Source organism: Pelodiscus sinensis, chromosome 4, assembly GCF_052426305.1.
Source record: "Pelodiscus sinensis isolate ZL-2025 chromosome 4, ASM5242630v1, whole genome shotgun sequence".
Lineage (NCBI taxonomy): Eukaryota > Metazoa > Chordata > Testudines > Trionychidae > Pelodiscus > Pelodiscus sinensis.
The window spans coordinates 98,691,780-98,709,557 of record NC_143055.1 but is presented as its reverse complement, the minus strand read 5'-3'; the positions used below and the strand labels follow the sequence as shown (position 1 = coordinate 98,709,557).

Below are 17,778 nucleotides of genomic sequence, written 5' to 3'. Positions count from 1 at the left end.
CTTTTAATGATTAGTTTATACTGTCCTTTGAAGAACTTCTGTCGGATGGTAAATGTGTGACTGTGTGATACAGACGAGATATGAAAGGATGGTAGTGCTTTCTCTTAATTAATACTCTGTTCCTTTCCTTTGAAATTCTCCCTCCCCTTTAAGGAGACAATCCTGCAATCCAATGAACCCTAGCACAATGGGCTTTTGCCTTTGTACAAGAGTCAGTGTTAGTTGGGCCTAAAAGGTTAACTGAGTGGCACAGTGTGGCTGCAGTATTGCTAACTAGAGGAGGAGAGATGAGTGCTTCCCAATAACAAGCGCTCTTGCTACATTCATCTGTAGAAGTGGGTTGTGCCCATGAAAGCTCATGCATGATACTGTCTACATTTTTTGTTAGTCTCTAAGGTGCTACTGGACCATTTGTTGCTTTTAAGTTTTCCCAATAACACAGTATTTAAGTTTGTTGATGTGTGTTTTTCCCTTGTTTTTGTTTCCTCTCCTTTTCTTTGTTGAAGTGGAGGAAAAGGGGTGTATTTCCTCTCTGGTGAAATCCAGAGGGAGAAGAAATCTACCAGTTCTCCCCTCACTACTAACAGCCATTAAAACCTGCCTAGTCCAGCAGTGGCTTATGTAAACGTCTCAGTGCAACAGTTCCAAAGATGTAGAATCTAAGGGTTAATTTTGATGCCTTCAATCACGTACTCAACTAGACTCCTTTATAACGGTGGGGTTACCTGTAGAGGATGGTACTGTTTAGCACAAGTGATGGTGTCAGACTCTGGTTCGGAGGGAGCAGGGGTTTCTTCTATATGTAAAACTGTTCAGCAGAAGAGAAATGGGAATGGATTAGCTGGTATAGGAGTTCAGAGATGGTTTTTTCTTCTGGACATTGGAGAAGAAGATTAGAGCAATTAAAAATTCCAGATGCTAGAGAGATAAATATGGAAGTGGGGAAATACTTGGCATCAGAAAATCACTACAAATCACCCTTTGTACTGCAGGCATGGCGTGCGTCTTGGTGACACAGGAAACCCTTGCTTTCCTGGAAACGTGAGTCATGGAATCTTTAGCTGCATTTGTTAAACTTTGTCAAGTGAAAGATAAAAACTTATTGGTTCTAAAGAGCTTGCAGGATTTTTTTTCAAAGTAAGAGTAATATCTCTCAACAATAAGTAGCAAACTCTAAAGGCTCTTATAAAGAAAAACACATTTCAAATTGCACTTGGCTTCAGTTTGGTGAGCATTGTTCAACAGGTTTAGGAAGGAGTAAAAGACTTCTGCTGTGCTGCTTTCCAGAGAAATAATTTGATTTGTATATATACAGTAGAACCTCAGAGTTACGAACACTAGAGTTATGAATTGACTATTCAACCACATGCCTCATTTGGAACTGGAAGTATGCAATCAAGCAGCAGCAGAGACCAAAAAAGCAAATATAGTACAGTTCTGTGTTAAATGTAAACTACTAAATAAATAAAGGGAAAGTTTTTTAAAAAAAAAAAAAGATTGGACAAGGGTAAGGGAACCGTTTGTGTGATTTATTTCATTTAAATTAAGATAGTTAAAAGACATTTTTCTTCTGTATAGTAAAGTATTAAACCAATGTTCAGTTGTAAACTTGTGAAAGCACAATTGTAATCTTTAGTTCAGTTACGCACAGCCTCTATTCCCAGGGTGTTTGTGTAACTCTGAGGTTCCACTGTATATTGTTGTTTCCCTTCGCCAGTGTTGGTTCATGTCTCCTTAGAGAGGGTACCATTCTTCTTGAGCGCTTGGAATATGTTTAGCACATAATAAGCAGTACCATAGATAAATGATACCAATACTTGATAAAGCTTTGTGTTTGTGTGGGATGTAATGGAGACCGAATGGGGAAATGGGTTCTTGGGAACATGGTGTGCTGGGATTCTATGGGCATTAATGGGAAGAAAGGAAAAAATGAGTGAGGCTTTTGGCTGTCCAAAGTTCGCTCATTTAATTGAAACGTGTCAATGGAAAGGTATTACAGTATGTGTATGCTTCAGCATCCTAAGTATTTCACTGATGGTTGACAAGTATGAGCTATGGTACCTGATTCTCTGTTCCTGTCCTTGAGGCCAGAATAAAAGAGCAGTGGTGAAGGAAGGTGGTTAAACCTACAGCTAGTTGCCTCATCTTGGGATCTGTGAGGCTGGGGCGGGGGAGAGGGAGGCAGAATAATGCATGTAGCACTATTTGTTCCTCTAGGCCTGATTCTGTAAAGTACTTAAACATGTGAATAACCCCATTCCTATTAAGGAAAAGCACATAAGAATGCTACTCTTTAAAGTCAATTGGACTGTGCATGCAGTTTCAGCAAAATCTATACTTAAAATAAGTCAGAGCCTCTAACATCTTTTTCTTTCCCTTTCAGAAATTTGCAACTGAAGAATGTTTCTTTTTTGAGCGCTTGGAATCAAACAACTACAACACTTACCGGTCACGGAAGTATTCTGATTGGTATGTGGCACTGAAAAGAACTGGACAGTACAAACTCGGACCAAAAACTGGACCAGGACAGAAAGCTATTCTTTTTCTTCCAATGTCCGCCAAAAGCTGATTTCAGAGGTGGATTCTAAAATCTATGCCACAACATAGTAACTGGTAGTTTCCGCTGTTACTTCCAAAAGTAGTAAACTATGATTTTTGCAGATGTCAGATGACTAAATAAGTTTGAATAATATAACCTTAATGTTACTGTAAGTTTTGAAACAATTGTGCCAGTGTGCAGAGGAAAGCACTAGGAAAACATACAGAAATTAAAAAAATCAGTGTTCCATCTATTTTCCTCTACTTAGAGCTACTATATTAGCCTTATGTTAGCTTTACATTGTAAAGAAAATGTAAAGATGTGCACACATTTACAAGAATATTTACCTTTTTAAAAGAAATATATCTCTATATATCTTACTAGAAAATATAAAAGTAAACATTGAATTTTAGCAAGCACAAAGTCCAGGAATATTTTTAATCTGGTACAAGTAAGTCCAAAATTTAAACATATCCATTCTAAATTATTCATTTAGTAAAATGTGAAGCTTATTACAATTCTGTTGTGATTTTATAAGTATCTGGAAGTTCCCTGTGGTACAGCTTATAAAATAAGCCTGTGTAAACAGCTGGAAATTCTCTCATGGTAATATCAATTTTATCAAACCCTTCTCTGTATCCATAAAGGAGCAGTTTAGCTACACTGCTGGTAATGGGAGTAGCCTCTCTGGTCTTGGCAAGTTCCTCAAGATCCATCCATTCGCACCTCATGCACTCTTGCTGGCAGAAGCTGATGTTGAATGAGGAAGGCTGCAGGCGACAGATGATATACATATCTGATATCCCAAAGGCTCCAGGGTGCCTGTGTTGCTGCCTTATGCTTAAGAGGGACTTGAATTCTGACTTAATGCCAGTCTCTTCAAAAACCTCTCGAACTGCTGTGTCTCCTAGTTGGAGAGAGAAATTCCTACAGTACATGTAAGAGGAGACTACATTTTAAGAACTGTTCATTGTGAAAGATTTCCCATTCCTAAAGCATTGCTGATGGTAACACCTTTGTGAAACTATAAAAACTATAAACTCTAACACTACAGTAAGTTCGGTTTTTGGCCCACGGAACAAAACTAATTACAATGGACTATTTTGCTTTCCTTGTGGATAACCTACAAAATGATGAATGTTCCTTAAATACTGTACAAGTACAGTTATAGCTCTGAAACCGATGCACCAAGGCAGTATACCTAGCTCTTATCTAAAGATATTTGATAAATATTTTCATTTTTCTTTGACCCTAATAATACATTTTAGGTTTATTTTCAAAGGCTGATCTTGATGTTGCATCTGAGCAGTTCCAACTGTATCTGATTGTGAGAGCAAATAAACTAGTTTAGTGGCATAAGTACACCATTCATCTTACACAGTGTGAAAACCGTGACCCTACAGAATGTGGGAGCACTTCAGCCCTTTTACAAATGTATTCTTCAATGTCTATAATGACACTTTAGTTATTTTTTTGCCAACATATCATGAAATCTATTGATGCAGAGGGAATTCCTATAGATAAGTCCTATTAAATTTGCTTATGTAAATCTTCTGTATACCGACCAAGAGAAGATTGAAACCATTTTACATACCTTCTAGTAAAAATCTGTAGGAGTTTGAGGGGAAAAAGAAACAGTAACCTAGGCCCAGTCCAGGAATGTCCTTGAGCACATGCAAAGTTCTATGCGTGCTTAAAGGTAGGCACATTTTTAAGGAGTTTGCTGAGTCAGGGCCCAAAAACCAGGTTGGCAGGTTAACTGATTCACGCTCCGTCTTTAGATCCAGTCCCTGCACTAACCAAAAGCTAGAATTAACTCTGAATGGCAATGAAAATCAAATATCCAAAGAGGGCTTTAATTTCCTTATCTTCCAAAAGTTAACTGTTCATAGGTCATGAAAAAGTTCACAAACCCATGACTAGGTTTTGTGTTTGAGGTGCTTAAATGCACATTGCTATTTTGCAAAGCTATTTGCTGCAGTTAATTAGTAATCAGAATGTTAGTTTATATTTAACAGAAAATTACATTAATTTTAAATAACCTTTTCATGATTCTTCCTCACCTGCAAACCATCTTGAAGTCAGAAGTATACAAGATATACATTTTGAATTTTTTTAAATAACACTGAAAATAATTTCAGGACATACAATAACAAATAATAGGAAAAATCTAATAGCCTTTCCTGCAGATGGCCCAGAACCTGCAAACAGTTTTGTGTGTGCTTAAAGCTAAGTGAACGAATAACTGCACTGCCTTTCCTGAACTAGTTGCATGTGTTAAGTTTGACATATGAGCAGGTGTCTGCAGGGTTGGGGGGACATTACTATACAAATGTCTGCAGAGCATTTTATTACAATATCAATTACAAAGCTACACTACATCTCTATGTGAGTACTGGGGGAGGAGGAGTGTGGAAGCACTTCAGCTCCAGGTCTCTAACACAGCGGTAAAGATTTTACTGACAGGTGGATCAATTACTACTTCTGTCTCCTCTGGGCTGGAATCACTGGAAGTCCTAATTTGAAGGGGATGGGAGGGAGCGGAGGAGTTCAAGTCTTCATTGGTGAACAGAAGAGAAAATTAAGCAACTTCCTACATAAATACACTGTGAGGCCTCTGTCGACATAAAGGGGGGAAGGATGGAAATCAGGGATACTGAGGGAGATCATGCTAAAAGTAAGGCAATCATTAGACCAGAGATTTTAGTTGAGATTTGAGCTTTGGTTCAAGATAGTGTCTTGGTGTAGTTATCTTATTTTAAAATATTTTAAAATACTATGACAAGTTAAAATAGAAGGAATATTTAGGGCTTGAGTTTCCAAAATCAGCAAGCCCCAAAATGCATTCAAATGTAGTGCTTAATTGGTTCCCATAACGAATCTCCAAGCATGGTAACTGCACTCCAGTTTTTTCAAAATTAAGCCTTTAAATGTTTGAGGCTTAATGTAAATGAAGGAAAAATAAAGTTCTATTCTATTATATTTCATGCTTCATTAATTTATATCTTAAAATATAGTAACTATTTGCTACACTGCATATTAATATTTTAATGTTGGTATGAAGGAAACTTTAAAGAGTATATATATATTTCCAGTTCTTTTTAAGTCATTTGCTGTCACCCCTTGCATCTATAGCTTCATCTATTTTCTGAGATGTGTCCCTGACACTCGTGTGTTCAGCACTCCTATGATGGAGCTATGGTCCATGCTGGGCATTCTTTGCCCTTTAAAAATGGAAAGTTCCTCCAGAGTCCCCTTCTATCTCGGACCCTTCCCTTTCCATCCTTGTCTAACCAGATTCCAATTCTGGTACAGGCAAAGCATACAATATGTGACTGTGGCATAAATATTTGATATGTAAACTCATGTTTCACAAAATATACATGCAACATCAACTGAAGCTCAATTCTGTAATAAGTATGTGAAGGAACAGAATTGGTACAGGTTGAACCTCTAGTTAGGCTCCCACCCATGGGACCTAACCAGTTCTGAACCAGAGTTTTCCAGACCATGAGAGGTCAGTATTGTGTAGCAGCATTACCACTTTTCCATTGCTTATTGGGCATTAGAGGACATGAAGGGTATGTCTACGCTAGGAAATTATTTCAAAATAACTTATTTAGAAATAACTATTTTGAAATAGGGTGTCCACACTACAAGGAATCCTTGAAATTAGTTTGAGGCAGGCTCTCTTAATGTGGAGTACTACCGTGACTTAAAACTCCAGGAAGCACTGGGGAGTAATTACTCTGAACGACTCTGGGGAGTAGTTATTTCAAAATAGCAGCAGTGGAGCGTCCACACTACTGTTATTTCGATTATTTTTAAATAAGGGTTATTCCTTGTGGAAAGCAGGAGTTTTTATTTTGAAATGACCAGCCCCTTATTTGGAAATAATGGGCTTGGTAGTGTGGACGCTCTGCTTATTTCAAAATAAGAGGAGTTATAGTGTAGACCAGAGTATAAGGGTAAATTAGAGCTAAATAACAGCACAGAATACCGAGAGCTAGGAATGGTGGCTGTAAACAAATGTTATGGGACCGCAGGAAACTTGGGGCCACACCCATGAAAAGTGGACACCTAGCTAACTGAAACATTCCAGACCACATGTTTCTGGACCAAAGTTCTGGACTAGAGGTTTAACCTGCATATGATGACTGGAGGGCTAGAGCCACAAAGAGGACTTAATCATTGCAATGCCTACATCTAACATTTAGATGCCTTGTGAAATCCCAGGCTCAAATCAGGTGCCTTGTATCTCTATACAAGCCATGAGGAGAGTTATCCACCTAAGAATGGGACCCAGTAAAGCCAGCAAGATGAGTGGAGAGCTCCCTAAGGTTGCTAGTAAGAAATGCCAAAAGTCCTACTCCTCAATTGAGTCCTTAAGTCCAGGCCAGAGGGAGAAGACTCTTCTGCTCTGGATTCACAACTTTGAATTCTCTACTGGAATTACAGATCTAGGTCCTTTGAAACAAAATATCTATAATGAGAAGAAAGATGGTGGTGCCACCTTCTACCTCCTTATAACTTCATGCAGCTGTGTGCATGTCAAGTGGCAGAAATTTAGCTGCCTGGGCACCTTAGGTGCCAACGAGGTTTGCCAACTGAGCAAGGATTTTGAGGATTTAAAATGTATCTCTTTTGTGGATCTAGCCCAAAGTTGAGATGTATAGCTGGAAACTACTGTCCTGTCCACAGCGAACATGACTCAGTGGACTTGAATGGAGTTATGACCTCTTACATTGCTGATGTATACATACTTACCAATGTCTTCTCCTGGGTCTGACAGGCCTCCTGGAAACTTCCATGCATTCATAGTCTATAATGGAGGAGAAAAATATATAGCAAGGCACACACTCTGTTTTGTTCTTCCTAATCCAAAAAAATTAAATAAATAAATAAAAAAGATTCCGCTAGAATTACCAGTCAACTGTATAAGCAGGATAACTTTTAGGTGGTGACATGTTAATTACTTCTATAATTATCAATAAAGATTTAAATAGAACTTCAGTTTTTGCTAATGTGATCAGACATCTACCTGTCTATAAGAAATATTGGAAGAAAACATCTACTGATTGAAAGTATAAACTGTCTAACAGTCATTAGACAAAGTTGCTGCTAGTTAAAAGTAGTAGTTGTACATGAAAGAAGCTGCTATATAGACTGTATAATCTTCTATTTAATCACTAATGTATTCTACTTCTGTGTTTTTTGGCTTTTTAAAAATAACTGTACATATTTAATCTTCAAATAGATATTATGATTGTAGTACTGTTCTATACTGCACTGGCTTTAACGTGATTTAGTGTCTGTAATAACCATGTAGTATAACTTGTCATTTTGTTTTCATGAAGTAGAAAAATAAAATCAAAACTCTTTGTGTGACTCCATACAAAATCTTCATTGAGGTTCAGCAGCATCAATTTGAATAATTAAAATAGCATTTGAATTGCAGCCTTTGCATTGTAACTGCAGTTGGTAAACACATTGGATTAGACTGGGGTGGGCAAGAGAACCCCCCAGGGCCAGATGCAGCCTGCCAAGCTGGTGCAGCCGTCCCCCGGCTGCCCTGCCACTTCCCTGCCCCAAGCCCAATTGAGACCTGGAGCATCCAAAATCTCCTCCCTGACCAGAGGCGCGTGGCACCAGAGGGAACCAGCTGGTGATTGTCTGTAGGCGCCAGAGATGGTGGTGGGGATGCTAGAAAAAAATAATGAAAATTATTCTGGGGGAAACGAGTAGTTGTTTTAGTGCCCACTGTATACTTAGTTCCCATTGTTTCTCAATGGGCTTTCATGAAGGGCTTGGACAAAAGATTAGAACAATAACAACTGCCGCTAGACAATGCTTTTGTGTTCATTGGCATTCAGATTTTGTTTTCAGTGCCTGGAGATCTTTTTCTATGTAATTGTCCTCATTCATGACACCACACAAAGAACTATTAGAATATTGCTTGCTGCCATCTCAAAAGTATACATCATCATGCAAACGTGCTTGGGTGATTTTTCAAACTTTCAAACTATGTTATGTAAACTGATTACAATCTTTGGGGAAAATGTCATTTTTGGGGAATGAGAGGTGACAGAAAACAACAAGAACTTAAGCATGGTCACAGTAGATTGATGTTCTTGTATCCTGTCGTCTTACTGTGTTTGGAGACAGATGGTCGATAGGAAATGAACACAAAGATAATAAAGTGATTTTTTTTTTTTTGGTAATCTAGTCCCAAATTTCTGGCAATCTGAGGTTCAGATATACCCAGAGCATAGGGATGTACCCCGATCATCTTGGCTCATAGCCATTGCTGGACTTGTCCTCCATGAACTTGTCTAATTTCTTTTTTGAACTCTTATTGTTTAAGGATGTCAGCATGTAGACATAGACAACCACACAATTAACCAATAAGTTTGGACTTATTAGTTAATCCTGTTGACTACATGCATTCCTCCCCCCCACCCCTTGTTGCCTCTGTATCGGAGATGACAGTGCAGAGGCAGCAGCATTGGGTAGCAGGGGGCTCCACAGGAGTGGGGCTGTGAGTGCACTGGCTGCCAGCCCTGCCCCTGGGACTATAGAATAGTCGTGTAACCACTAAAATTTGATGTGGTTACCTGACTATTCAATTACACACTATTTAACATCGCTACTGTTTATTCCTTTTGTCCCAGCATCAAGTTTCACAGGTTAACTCTGCACTGTGTGAAGAAGTACTTCCTTATGTTTGTTTTTAAGATAGATGCCTATTGATTTCATTAGGTGACCCCTGAATGTGTGTTATGCAAGGGGGTAAATTGCACTTCTTTCTCCCCTACAAACTATTCATGATTTTATAGATGCCTAACATATCCCCTCCTAGTAGTCTCTAATCTAAGTGTAACAGTCCCCACTTTTTAATTTCTCCTCTCACAGGAGCTGTTCCATGCCCTCAATTATCTTTTTTTTAACCTTTTCGCCATACTTTTTCCAATTCTGATTTCCCCGTCTCAAAGAAGATTAGAACTCAAATTAGAACTGAGCAAAGTATTCAAGGTGAATGCACATCATACATTAATATAGTGGCATATTTTCTGCCGCCTTATATAACTCTTTCCTCATGGTTCCTAAGATTGTTAGCATTTTTGACTGCATATGCACACTGAACAGATATGTTCAGAGATCTTTGACTCCAAGCTCTTTTGAGTTGTAACCATTAATTGATTGGCATAACCAAAATAGTCTCCCAGAAAAGGGTAGTTTTGCTAACTGTGCTTGTGTACCTAGAATTTGTGGAATGTGCCCATTGAACGATAGCAGCACTTTGATTGGATACAGAGCAGCATATGGCTCTCACAATCAACGTGGTGTGCAATCAGCATGCACCTCGCTTCATGTGCCCTTGCTTTAAATGTTTGTCAGTCTAGTAAAACCAGTAGCAAAAAAATACACAGATGGTGGTTAATCATCAAGAAAATGTCTTGTGGGCCACACACAGAATCCCAATGGGCCGCAGGTTGCCCACCACTGATTTAGACCTTATCATACCTAGTTTGGATTATGCTATCCAATATGCATTATTTGGCATTTATCAACACTAAATTTCATCAGCCATATTGTTGTCTGGTTGAGATTCCTTTGTAATTCTTCACAGCTAGCCTTGGACTTAACTATCCTGAGTAAAAGCTTCAGAGGGGTAGCCGAGTTAGTCTGTAATAGGAAAAACTTAAAAAACAACAAATAGTCTAGTAGCACCTCAAAGACTAACAAAATATGCAGGTTGTAGCTTGGGTTGCACCCACGAAAGCTCATGATACCATCTACGTGTTTTGTTAGTCTTTAAGGTGCTACAACTATATCTTGAGTAACTGTGTATTTGCCACCTTCCTGTTTACCCCCTTTTACAGATCATTTATAAATATGTTGAACAGCACAAGTCCCCGTACAAATCCTTGGGGGGACCACACTACCTACCTCTCCACTGTGGAAACTAACTAACCAGTCCTTCCTTTTGTTTCCTAGTTTTTAGCCTTACTTTGCTTAACTGCCTTTGTGGCAAGTCCAAAACAGCAACTAGATCATTCTTGTAAGCATGAAGAGAATTCCTGTAAATTGGTGAAGCATGAGTTCACTTTGCAAAAAGCCAGGTTCTCTACTTGACATAAGGGAATAATTTATTGGATCCAACTTAGTTTAGTTTAGATTGTTTAATGTCCATTGTCATAACTTCAGCTCTGGTATTTAGCATTATGCTCATAGTTTAAAAAAACTGTTCCTCCTCAATCTTCTTTTTTTTTCCTTCCTCACTGACTGCATATCATGTCAGTCTTAGTCTTATTCTGGCAAAGTGTGGGGCGCACTTGGGCCTGGATTCTGCCAATTCTACTCTGCGTCACTTGAGAGAGGTGTTGTAGAGAGAGAGAAAATGTACCTCTTTCTCCTAAACTTTCTACCTTTTTAGCATCCATTTCCTTTTCTTGGCCAAGGTACAGATGAAAATCAACTTTTTGGTCCCAAGATCAGATAGCATTTGCAGCAATTGTGTTGTGCAACCTCTGAGTGGAAGATTACCTCATGTTTTTGTATTGAAGACTGACTGAGCAAGAAGCCAAACCTTAAAATGTACAACTTTTTTGAGAACTTTAAAGGGAAACAAAATACAGGACTATCACTATTTCTATCACTTTAAAGGGAAACAATTTCTTTCTCCATTACAAATATAAAGAAGGTGTATTTCTTGTTCTCTTTTGGGATGTGTGTCTGTTTTGTGATCTTATTATTTCTTGAGTGTTCTTAACATTTTAAGCAGGTTATTCTTGTTACTCACTCACTCCAAGGATTAGGAAAATATTATTTCTAAACTGTGATAGATCCGTATTTTCTACACTTAGGCCGGACACACTGCATGCCAAATGTATGCATTAACTGGCAGCTACTCAAAATGAGCTTGGAGGCTTCACTACACAGAAGTCCTTATGGTTTTGCTCAATAGCTAACAAAAATACAAAGTTAATACTTTACTTCCTGGAGAGTGGTGCCTCTCTTCCCTTAACTCTTGCACTACCAATTCAACATATTGTATAATTGTGCCGGCCTATGAATATACCTTTTCATTTAAGTACATTAGCGTTGCTGAATCTAGCTCTGAACTGCAGTAAAATTTAGATTGGTTACTGAGAACAAATCTGTTGCTAGCCACATTTCCCCTATGATGAAATAACTAGTAGGATGCTGGCTTAAATCTAATTACAGAAAATGGAAGTTACACCTGATGTTGCCACTTGCAGAAAATGTTGGATTGCTCCCACCTAAATTCCAGGTAGCCTTTGTGGTGGATTTGATTTAAATTTCCAAAAGATTATTCAATTACAAAAACACTACTTTAGACTAAAATACAAATAAGTCATTAGTTTTGTTGTCCTTAAATTTAGCACATGAAATGGTGGAATGATTCAGGAGCCTGGTAATGAAATTAGGAGCCTTACACCACTTGATTATTGCTTAAAGGGTAGGCAAAATCTTGGTAGTGACTGGAAGCCATTACCATGTGATGGATGTTTGGTGATCTCAATCCAGTACCACTTCACAAAAACCACAATCACCACACTGCCACAGGGAGGCCAAACATGAAAATGTATGTGAGACATTCATTACTTTTACATGCCCAGTTGTGGTTTTTCTAGGTCCCCACCAAAGAATGTTATTTGATGCCATAAAGGTGGCTGGCACTTTACAAAACAAAGAAATAGAATCCCTGCCCACAAAGAGTTTACTAAGAGCTATTGTCTTTATTGGAATTCTGAAAAGGCCTGACTGAATCCATTTGCAGTTCGTGTGCTCAAGTTAGCATATGGCCTATATAGGGAAAGAGTAGTTGGGTGAGGGAAGACAAAGGTGAAAATCACCTAGTCATAAGGGTGCTTGGGTAAATAATACATACTTATGTCCTGAACTACACTGTTTTGGGTTCTTTTTAAATGGAGGAGTAAGGGGGTCTGAGCAGAGCTGTAGGGGAGTTTGCATGGGTGGTGCCTGTGTTGTAGCTACTCTGTAGCTTTTAGTCTAATGTCAATTAAGCATGTTCAACAAACATTCCCTCTCCCTGTGCCCACATCTAAAAAAATAAATACACCAGTGAAATGTTTGACAGGTATGCAAATAGGTAGAGGAAAATTTGTTAAATTGAATATTTTTTCAGAAAAATGTAGCTTATTTGTATGTTCTACGGTACCTAGGGTTGCCAGATGGTTTCAACAAAAATACCGGACACACTTGCCATTACATCACAATCTACATACATCTTATTTAGAAAATACCGGACATTTATATTTTTTTTTCAATTTGTTTCCCAAAAAGAAAGCTCAAATACTGGACTGTCTGATTCAAAACCGGACACATGGCAATCCTAGGGGAGTTATTCTGAAAGAGGTGTCTGATGGGCTGGGCAGATCCCTTTGTAATGAGGAATAAGAATACCCTGCTCTTGTTTATCTTAATCTGCTGTGGATGTAGATTAAGCTAATTTGAGATAAAATAATCTTATTCCTGAATAAAGGTGTGCCTGCACAGCTCTTTAAATTAATATCCTAATTTCATCCACATTTATTTCTTAGTAGATAAATCCGTTGGTCCAAATCCTGCAAAAATGTATACATATGCATAATTTTATTCTGTAGTTTCACTTTAGTTCATGAGACTACTGCTGTTGCTAAAGTTATGATGAATGTCAAAACTAAACTACTACCAAGAAATATGTTTAATTTTGCTATATCAGGCCTGTAACTTGGAACTTTCTGTGCAGTTCTGATGCCTTGGAGGATTCTCATTTTAAGATTAGCAAAATAAGCATAAATGCCAGATACATGTGCAGGAAACAAAACTATTATGCAAATATCTTTCTTTTCAAATGAACCAAAGTATGTTCCTCCTCCTTCTCTGAAAGTGGTTTCTAGACAGCGTGATTTTCAAAAATTTCCATAAGAAGTTGGCAGCTATTTATATTTGTGTGTGTTTTTAAGCAGTGAAGAGATAACATAAACTCTAGATGAAAAAACAAGAGCGCTATGAAAAATCAGTCTGTGCCTTTTTTTAGCAGAAACTGTACATCTTTCTTTTAATGGTTTCCATTCACTGGATGTGAAAATAGCCTCTCTCACTTTCCTTAACAACCCCTCAAGCTGTACCTACCCTAAGATAGTTCTCTCTTCCTTTAGGCAGCAATGACAGAGATGTAACCAGTATGCAACTTTTTCACCACCTATTGAAGACCACTATTTTGTCTACCCTGTATCTGCAGGCACACTCACTACATCTGACTACTAGATAGGAAAGCAGGAAGCTTTTTATGTGGCCAGGAGTATTATTTTTGGGACTGCTGCTAAAGATTAACTTGTCATAGAGCTTGACCTCAACAGTTTGATTAAAATGCCTTCCGACAATTGTTTTAAATAAAGTGTATAGAGGAACTTTACAATATACAATGGAGATGAACCTATACAGAAATTATTACAGTATTTAATTGCAAATGATTTCCTCCAAAAACGTAATGTGATAATGTCAATTGAATCACTTTTAGTAGTAATCTGGATTTTAAAGAAAGTAAATATAACAAGGTAATTATAAGCAAACTGTCATGTTTAAAATGGATAAACTTAAAAAATAACGTTTTTTATTTGTTTTGAGTGTTCTGCACAATAGAATTATTTAAGCAATATTTTCTAGTACTCTGACAATTAGACTCAATCTAAAAGACATGGGATTTCCCTAATAGACTGTATTCTCCATGTTTACTTCTAAAAATACATACAATCACTAACATAACTATCTATCTAGATGTTCAGTGATGAGAGTTATAACACAAGCAGATGTTAAAGGCAGAATTTCAAAGAGTCCTGTGAGATACAGTTAAAATTTTAGACACAAATATTTTTTCTGACACGCCTTTCATTTAACAAGGGACAAAATAAAAACAGCACAATTCTATTCAGGTTTAGAGTATGGCAGGTAAGCCTTCTCACCCAAATAAATGTCCTTGCTTTACTTTGTGTCACCACCTTAATATTCCAGTATAGTTTTCTCCTCTTTGAAATACAACAGTATTTTATATATGTATATATATAAGGGAACAGGGGGCATTTTAGTTGACTGTGACATAACAGCCTAAATATTCTCTAACTAACTTTTGGTCTCTTTCACTAACCCGTTTGATTGTTACATAAATACATGTTGAGGACAACAGTACAGGCAGTCCCCGGGTTACGTACAAGATAGGGACTGTAGGTTTGTTCTTAAGTTGAATTTGTGTGTAAGTCGGAACTGGCGTCCAGATTCAGCTGCTGCTGAAACTGACCAGCGGCTGACTACAGGAAGCCCGAGGCAGAGTTGCTCTGCCCTGGGCTTCCTGGAATCAGCCACTGATCAGTTTCAACAGTGGCTGAATCTGGACGCCTGGAACAGAGCAGCTGGGGCGCTGCCGGGTAGGTCCCCGCAGCGCCGCACCTCAGCGCTGCGGGGACCAACCCGGCAGCACCCCAGCTGCTCTACCCCAGGTGTCCCCAAGTCAGCCGCTGTTGAAACTGATCAGCGGCTGATTCCAGGAAGCCCAGGGCAGAGCAGCTCTGCATCGGGCTTCCTGTAGTCAGCCGTCGGTCAGTTTCAGCAGCGGCTGACTTGGGGACGCCTGGGGCAGAGCAGCTGGGGTGCTGCCAGGTTGGTCCAGTAGCGCCCCTCCTCGGCGCTACTGGAGCAACTCAGTAGCACCCCAGCTGCTCTGCCCCAGGCGTCCCCAAGTCAGCCGCTGCTGAAACTGACCAGCAGCGGCTGAATCAGGACGGCTAGGGCAGAGCAGCTGGGGTGCTGCCAGGTTGGTCCAGTAGTGCCGAGGAGCGGCGCTGCGGGACCAACCGGGCAGCACCCCAGCTGCTCTACCCCAGGTGTCGCGAGAAAAGCCTGGTCTGCTGGGGGGGGGGGCGCAGCTAGTGCCCCCCCCCCCCAGCAGATCAGGGAAACGCAGGCGGCGGGACCGCCGAGACGTGCCACGGTCCCACCCACATCCTCCGCGGCTTTGCTCCGCGTCTCCCTGGTCTGCTGGGGGCCCCCCAGAAGTTCAGATAGCTGCAGCGGCACAGGAGCCAAGCAAACAGAGCTATAAACAGGGGAGTTTGAGCGGGAGTTCTGTTGGAGGGGCAGTGTGCTGGGAGAGAAGCTGATCCCTAATTAGGGGGCTGGGCTTCACTGATTAAGGGTCCTATAAAGGTAGCCTTCTAGTCAGGCAGCGGCACAGATAGCTTCAGCGGCACAGGAGCCAAGCAAACAGAGCTGTAAACAGGGGAGTTTGGATATTGGGACTTGTTTGGAGTTTGTTTTTGCTGTGGAGAGGGTGTTCTAGTTTGTTTTTGTGTTCACCAGACTAATAGGATTTTGGTGAGAAAGTAGATAAAACACAGAGGCATTAGTGGCCATGGCCCAAGTAGTAGAGAACACAAGGAGGATGATTGGATGTGGTAGCTGTGGTATGTACATGATTCTGGAGGGGGTACCTGAAAGGAGTTTTGTTTGCATGAAGTGCTGCCTGATAGAGCTGATGGAAGAAAAGATCCGAGGACTGGAGATGCAGGTGGAAACTCTGGTTGAGTTCAGAAGGGGATTTGAGCAGATGGTGGGGCAAAGGCATGATGTGGCTGAAGGGGAAAGCTTAGATATGCAGATGGAAGCAGGATCAAGGGCCTCAGAGGGGGGACTGCTGGGCGAAGAAAATGGACAGTGGAAGCATGTGACTCAGAGGACCAGGCAGAGGAAAAGATGGGTCAGTGAAGGAAAAATAGAGCTCAACAGGTATGTGGAGCTGGAAAATGAAGAAGGGGTACAGCAGGTAGATAATGAAGATGGAAGGGTAAGGAAGAAAAGAAGAGTGGCTAGTCCCATAGATAAAGGGGAAGACTTAATGGAGACAACACCAATAATGAGCATTAGGATTACAAGGGAAAATAGGAATGGTAAGGACTTGCAGCCAGAGGAAGCTAGAGATAGACCAGAGAATTTCACTGTCACTAGGAAAAGGCAGGTCTATGTGATTGGGGACTCCTTATTGAGAAGAATAGATAGGCCTGTAACCAGAGCTGATCCAGAGAATAGAAGGGTGTGCTGTCTGCCAGGTGTTAAGATATGAGATATGGAATTGAGGTTGAAGAGAATTATTAAGAAAAAGCGACGAGGTGTCCTGTGGCACCTTATAGACTAACTGAAGTGTAGGAGCATAAGCTTTCGTGGGCAAAGACCCACTTCGTCAGATGCATGTAGTGGAAATTTCCAGAGGCAGGAATAAATATGCAGGCCAGGATCAGGCTGGAGATGACCAGGTGGATCCAATCAAGGAGGATGAGGCCCACTTCTAGCAGCTGATCTGGAGGTGTGAATTCCAAGAGAGCAGAAGCTGCTTTTGTAGTTAGCAAGCCATTCACAGTCTTTGTTTAATCCAGAGTTGATTGTGTCAAACTTAAAGATGAACTGTAGCTCAGCAGTTTCTCTTTGAAGTCTGGTCCTGAAGTTTTTTTGCTGCAGGATGGCTACTTTTAGATCTGCAATTGTGTGTCCAGGAAGATTGAAGTGTTCCCTTACAGGTTTTTGTATGTTGCCATTCCTAATATCAGATTTGTGTCCATTGATTCTTTTACGTAGGGACTGTCCTGTTTGGCCGATGTATATAGCAGTGGGGCATTGTTGGCACATGATGGCATATATTACGTTGGTGGATGTGCAGGAGAATGTACCAGTGACAGTATGGCTGATCTGGTTAGGTCCTGTGATGGTGTTGCTGGTGTATATATGTGGGCAGAGTTGGCACCGAGGTTTGTTTCAAGGATTGGTTCCTGAGTTCGAGTTATTATGGTGCGGTGTGTAGTTGCTGGTGAGAATATACTTCAGGTTGGCGGGTTGTCTGTGGGCAAGGACCGGCCTACCTCCCAAGGCCTGTGAAAGCGAGGGATCATTGTCCAGGATGGGTTGAAGATCACTAATGATGCGTTGGAGAGGTTTTAGCTGGGGACTGTAGGTGATGGCCAGTGGTGTTCTGTTGGTTTCTTTCTTGGGCTTGTCCCGTAGCAGGAGGCTTCTGGGTACACGTCTGGCTCTGTCAATCTGTCTCCTCACTTCCTCGTGTGGGTATCGCAGTTTACAGAATGCTTGTTGAAGATCTTGTAGGTGTAGGTCTCTGTCTGAGGGGTTGGAGCATATGCGGTTGTACCTCAGTGCTTGGCTGTAAACAA

At 40.2% G+C, this 17,778-nt stretch overlaps 2 protein-coding genes across 2 annotated transcripts in view; one reads left to right on the top strand and one right to left on the bottom strand.

Annotated features, from left to right (window-relative positions):
* Window positions 1-7,920, top strand: part of FGF2 (fibroblast growth factor 2) — a 67,652-nt gene extending 59,732 nt beyond the window's left edge. Inside the window, exon 3 of the mRNA XM_075929859.2 lies at window positions 2,384-7,920. Coding sequence (XP_075785974.2) covers window positions 2,384-2,569 — 186 coding nt within the window. The 3' untranslated portion in view covers window positions 2,570-7,920. The remainder of the gene's footprint in view (window positions 1-2,383) is intronic.
* NUDT6 (nudix hydrolase 6) overlaps window positions 1,941-17,778 on the bottom strand; it is a 32,316-nt gene continuing 16,478 nt past the window's right edge. The window contains exons 4-5 of the mRNA XM_075929858.2: window positions 7,307-7,361; window positions 1,941-3,446 (exon numbers count right to left, since the gene is read on the bottom strand). Coding sequence (XP_075785973.2) covers window positions 3,052-3,446; window positions 7,307-7,361 — 450 coding nt within the window. The 3' untranslated portion in view covers window positions 1,941-3,051. The remainder of the gene's footprint in view (window positions 3,447-7,306; window positions 7,362-17,778) is intronic.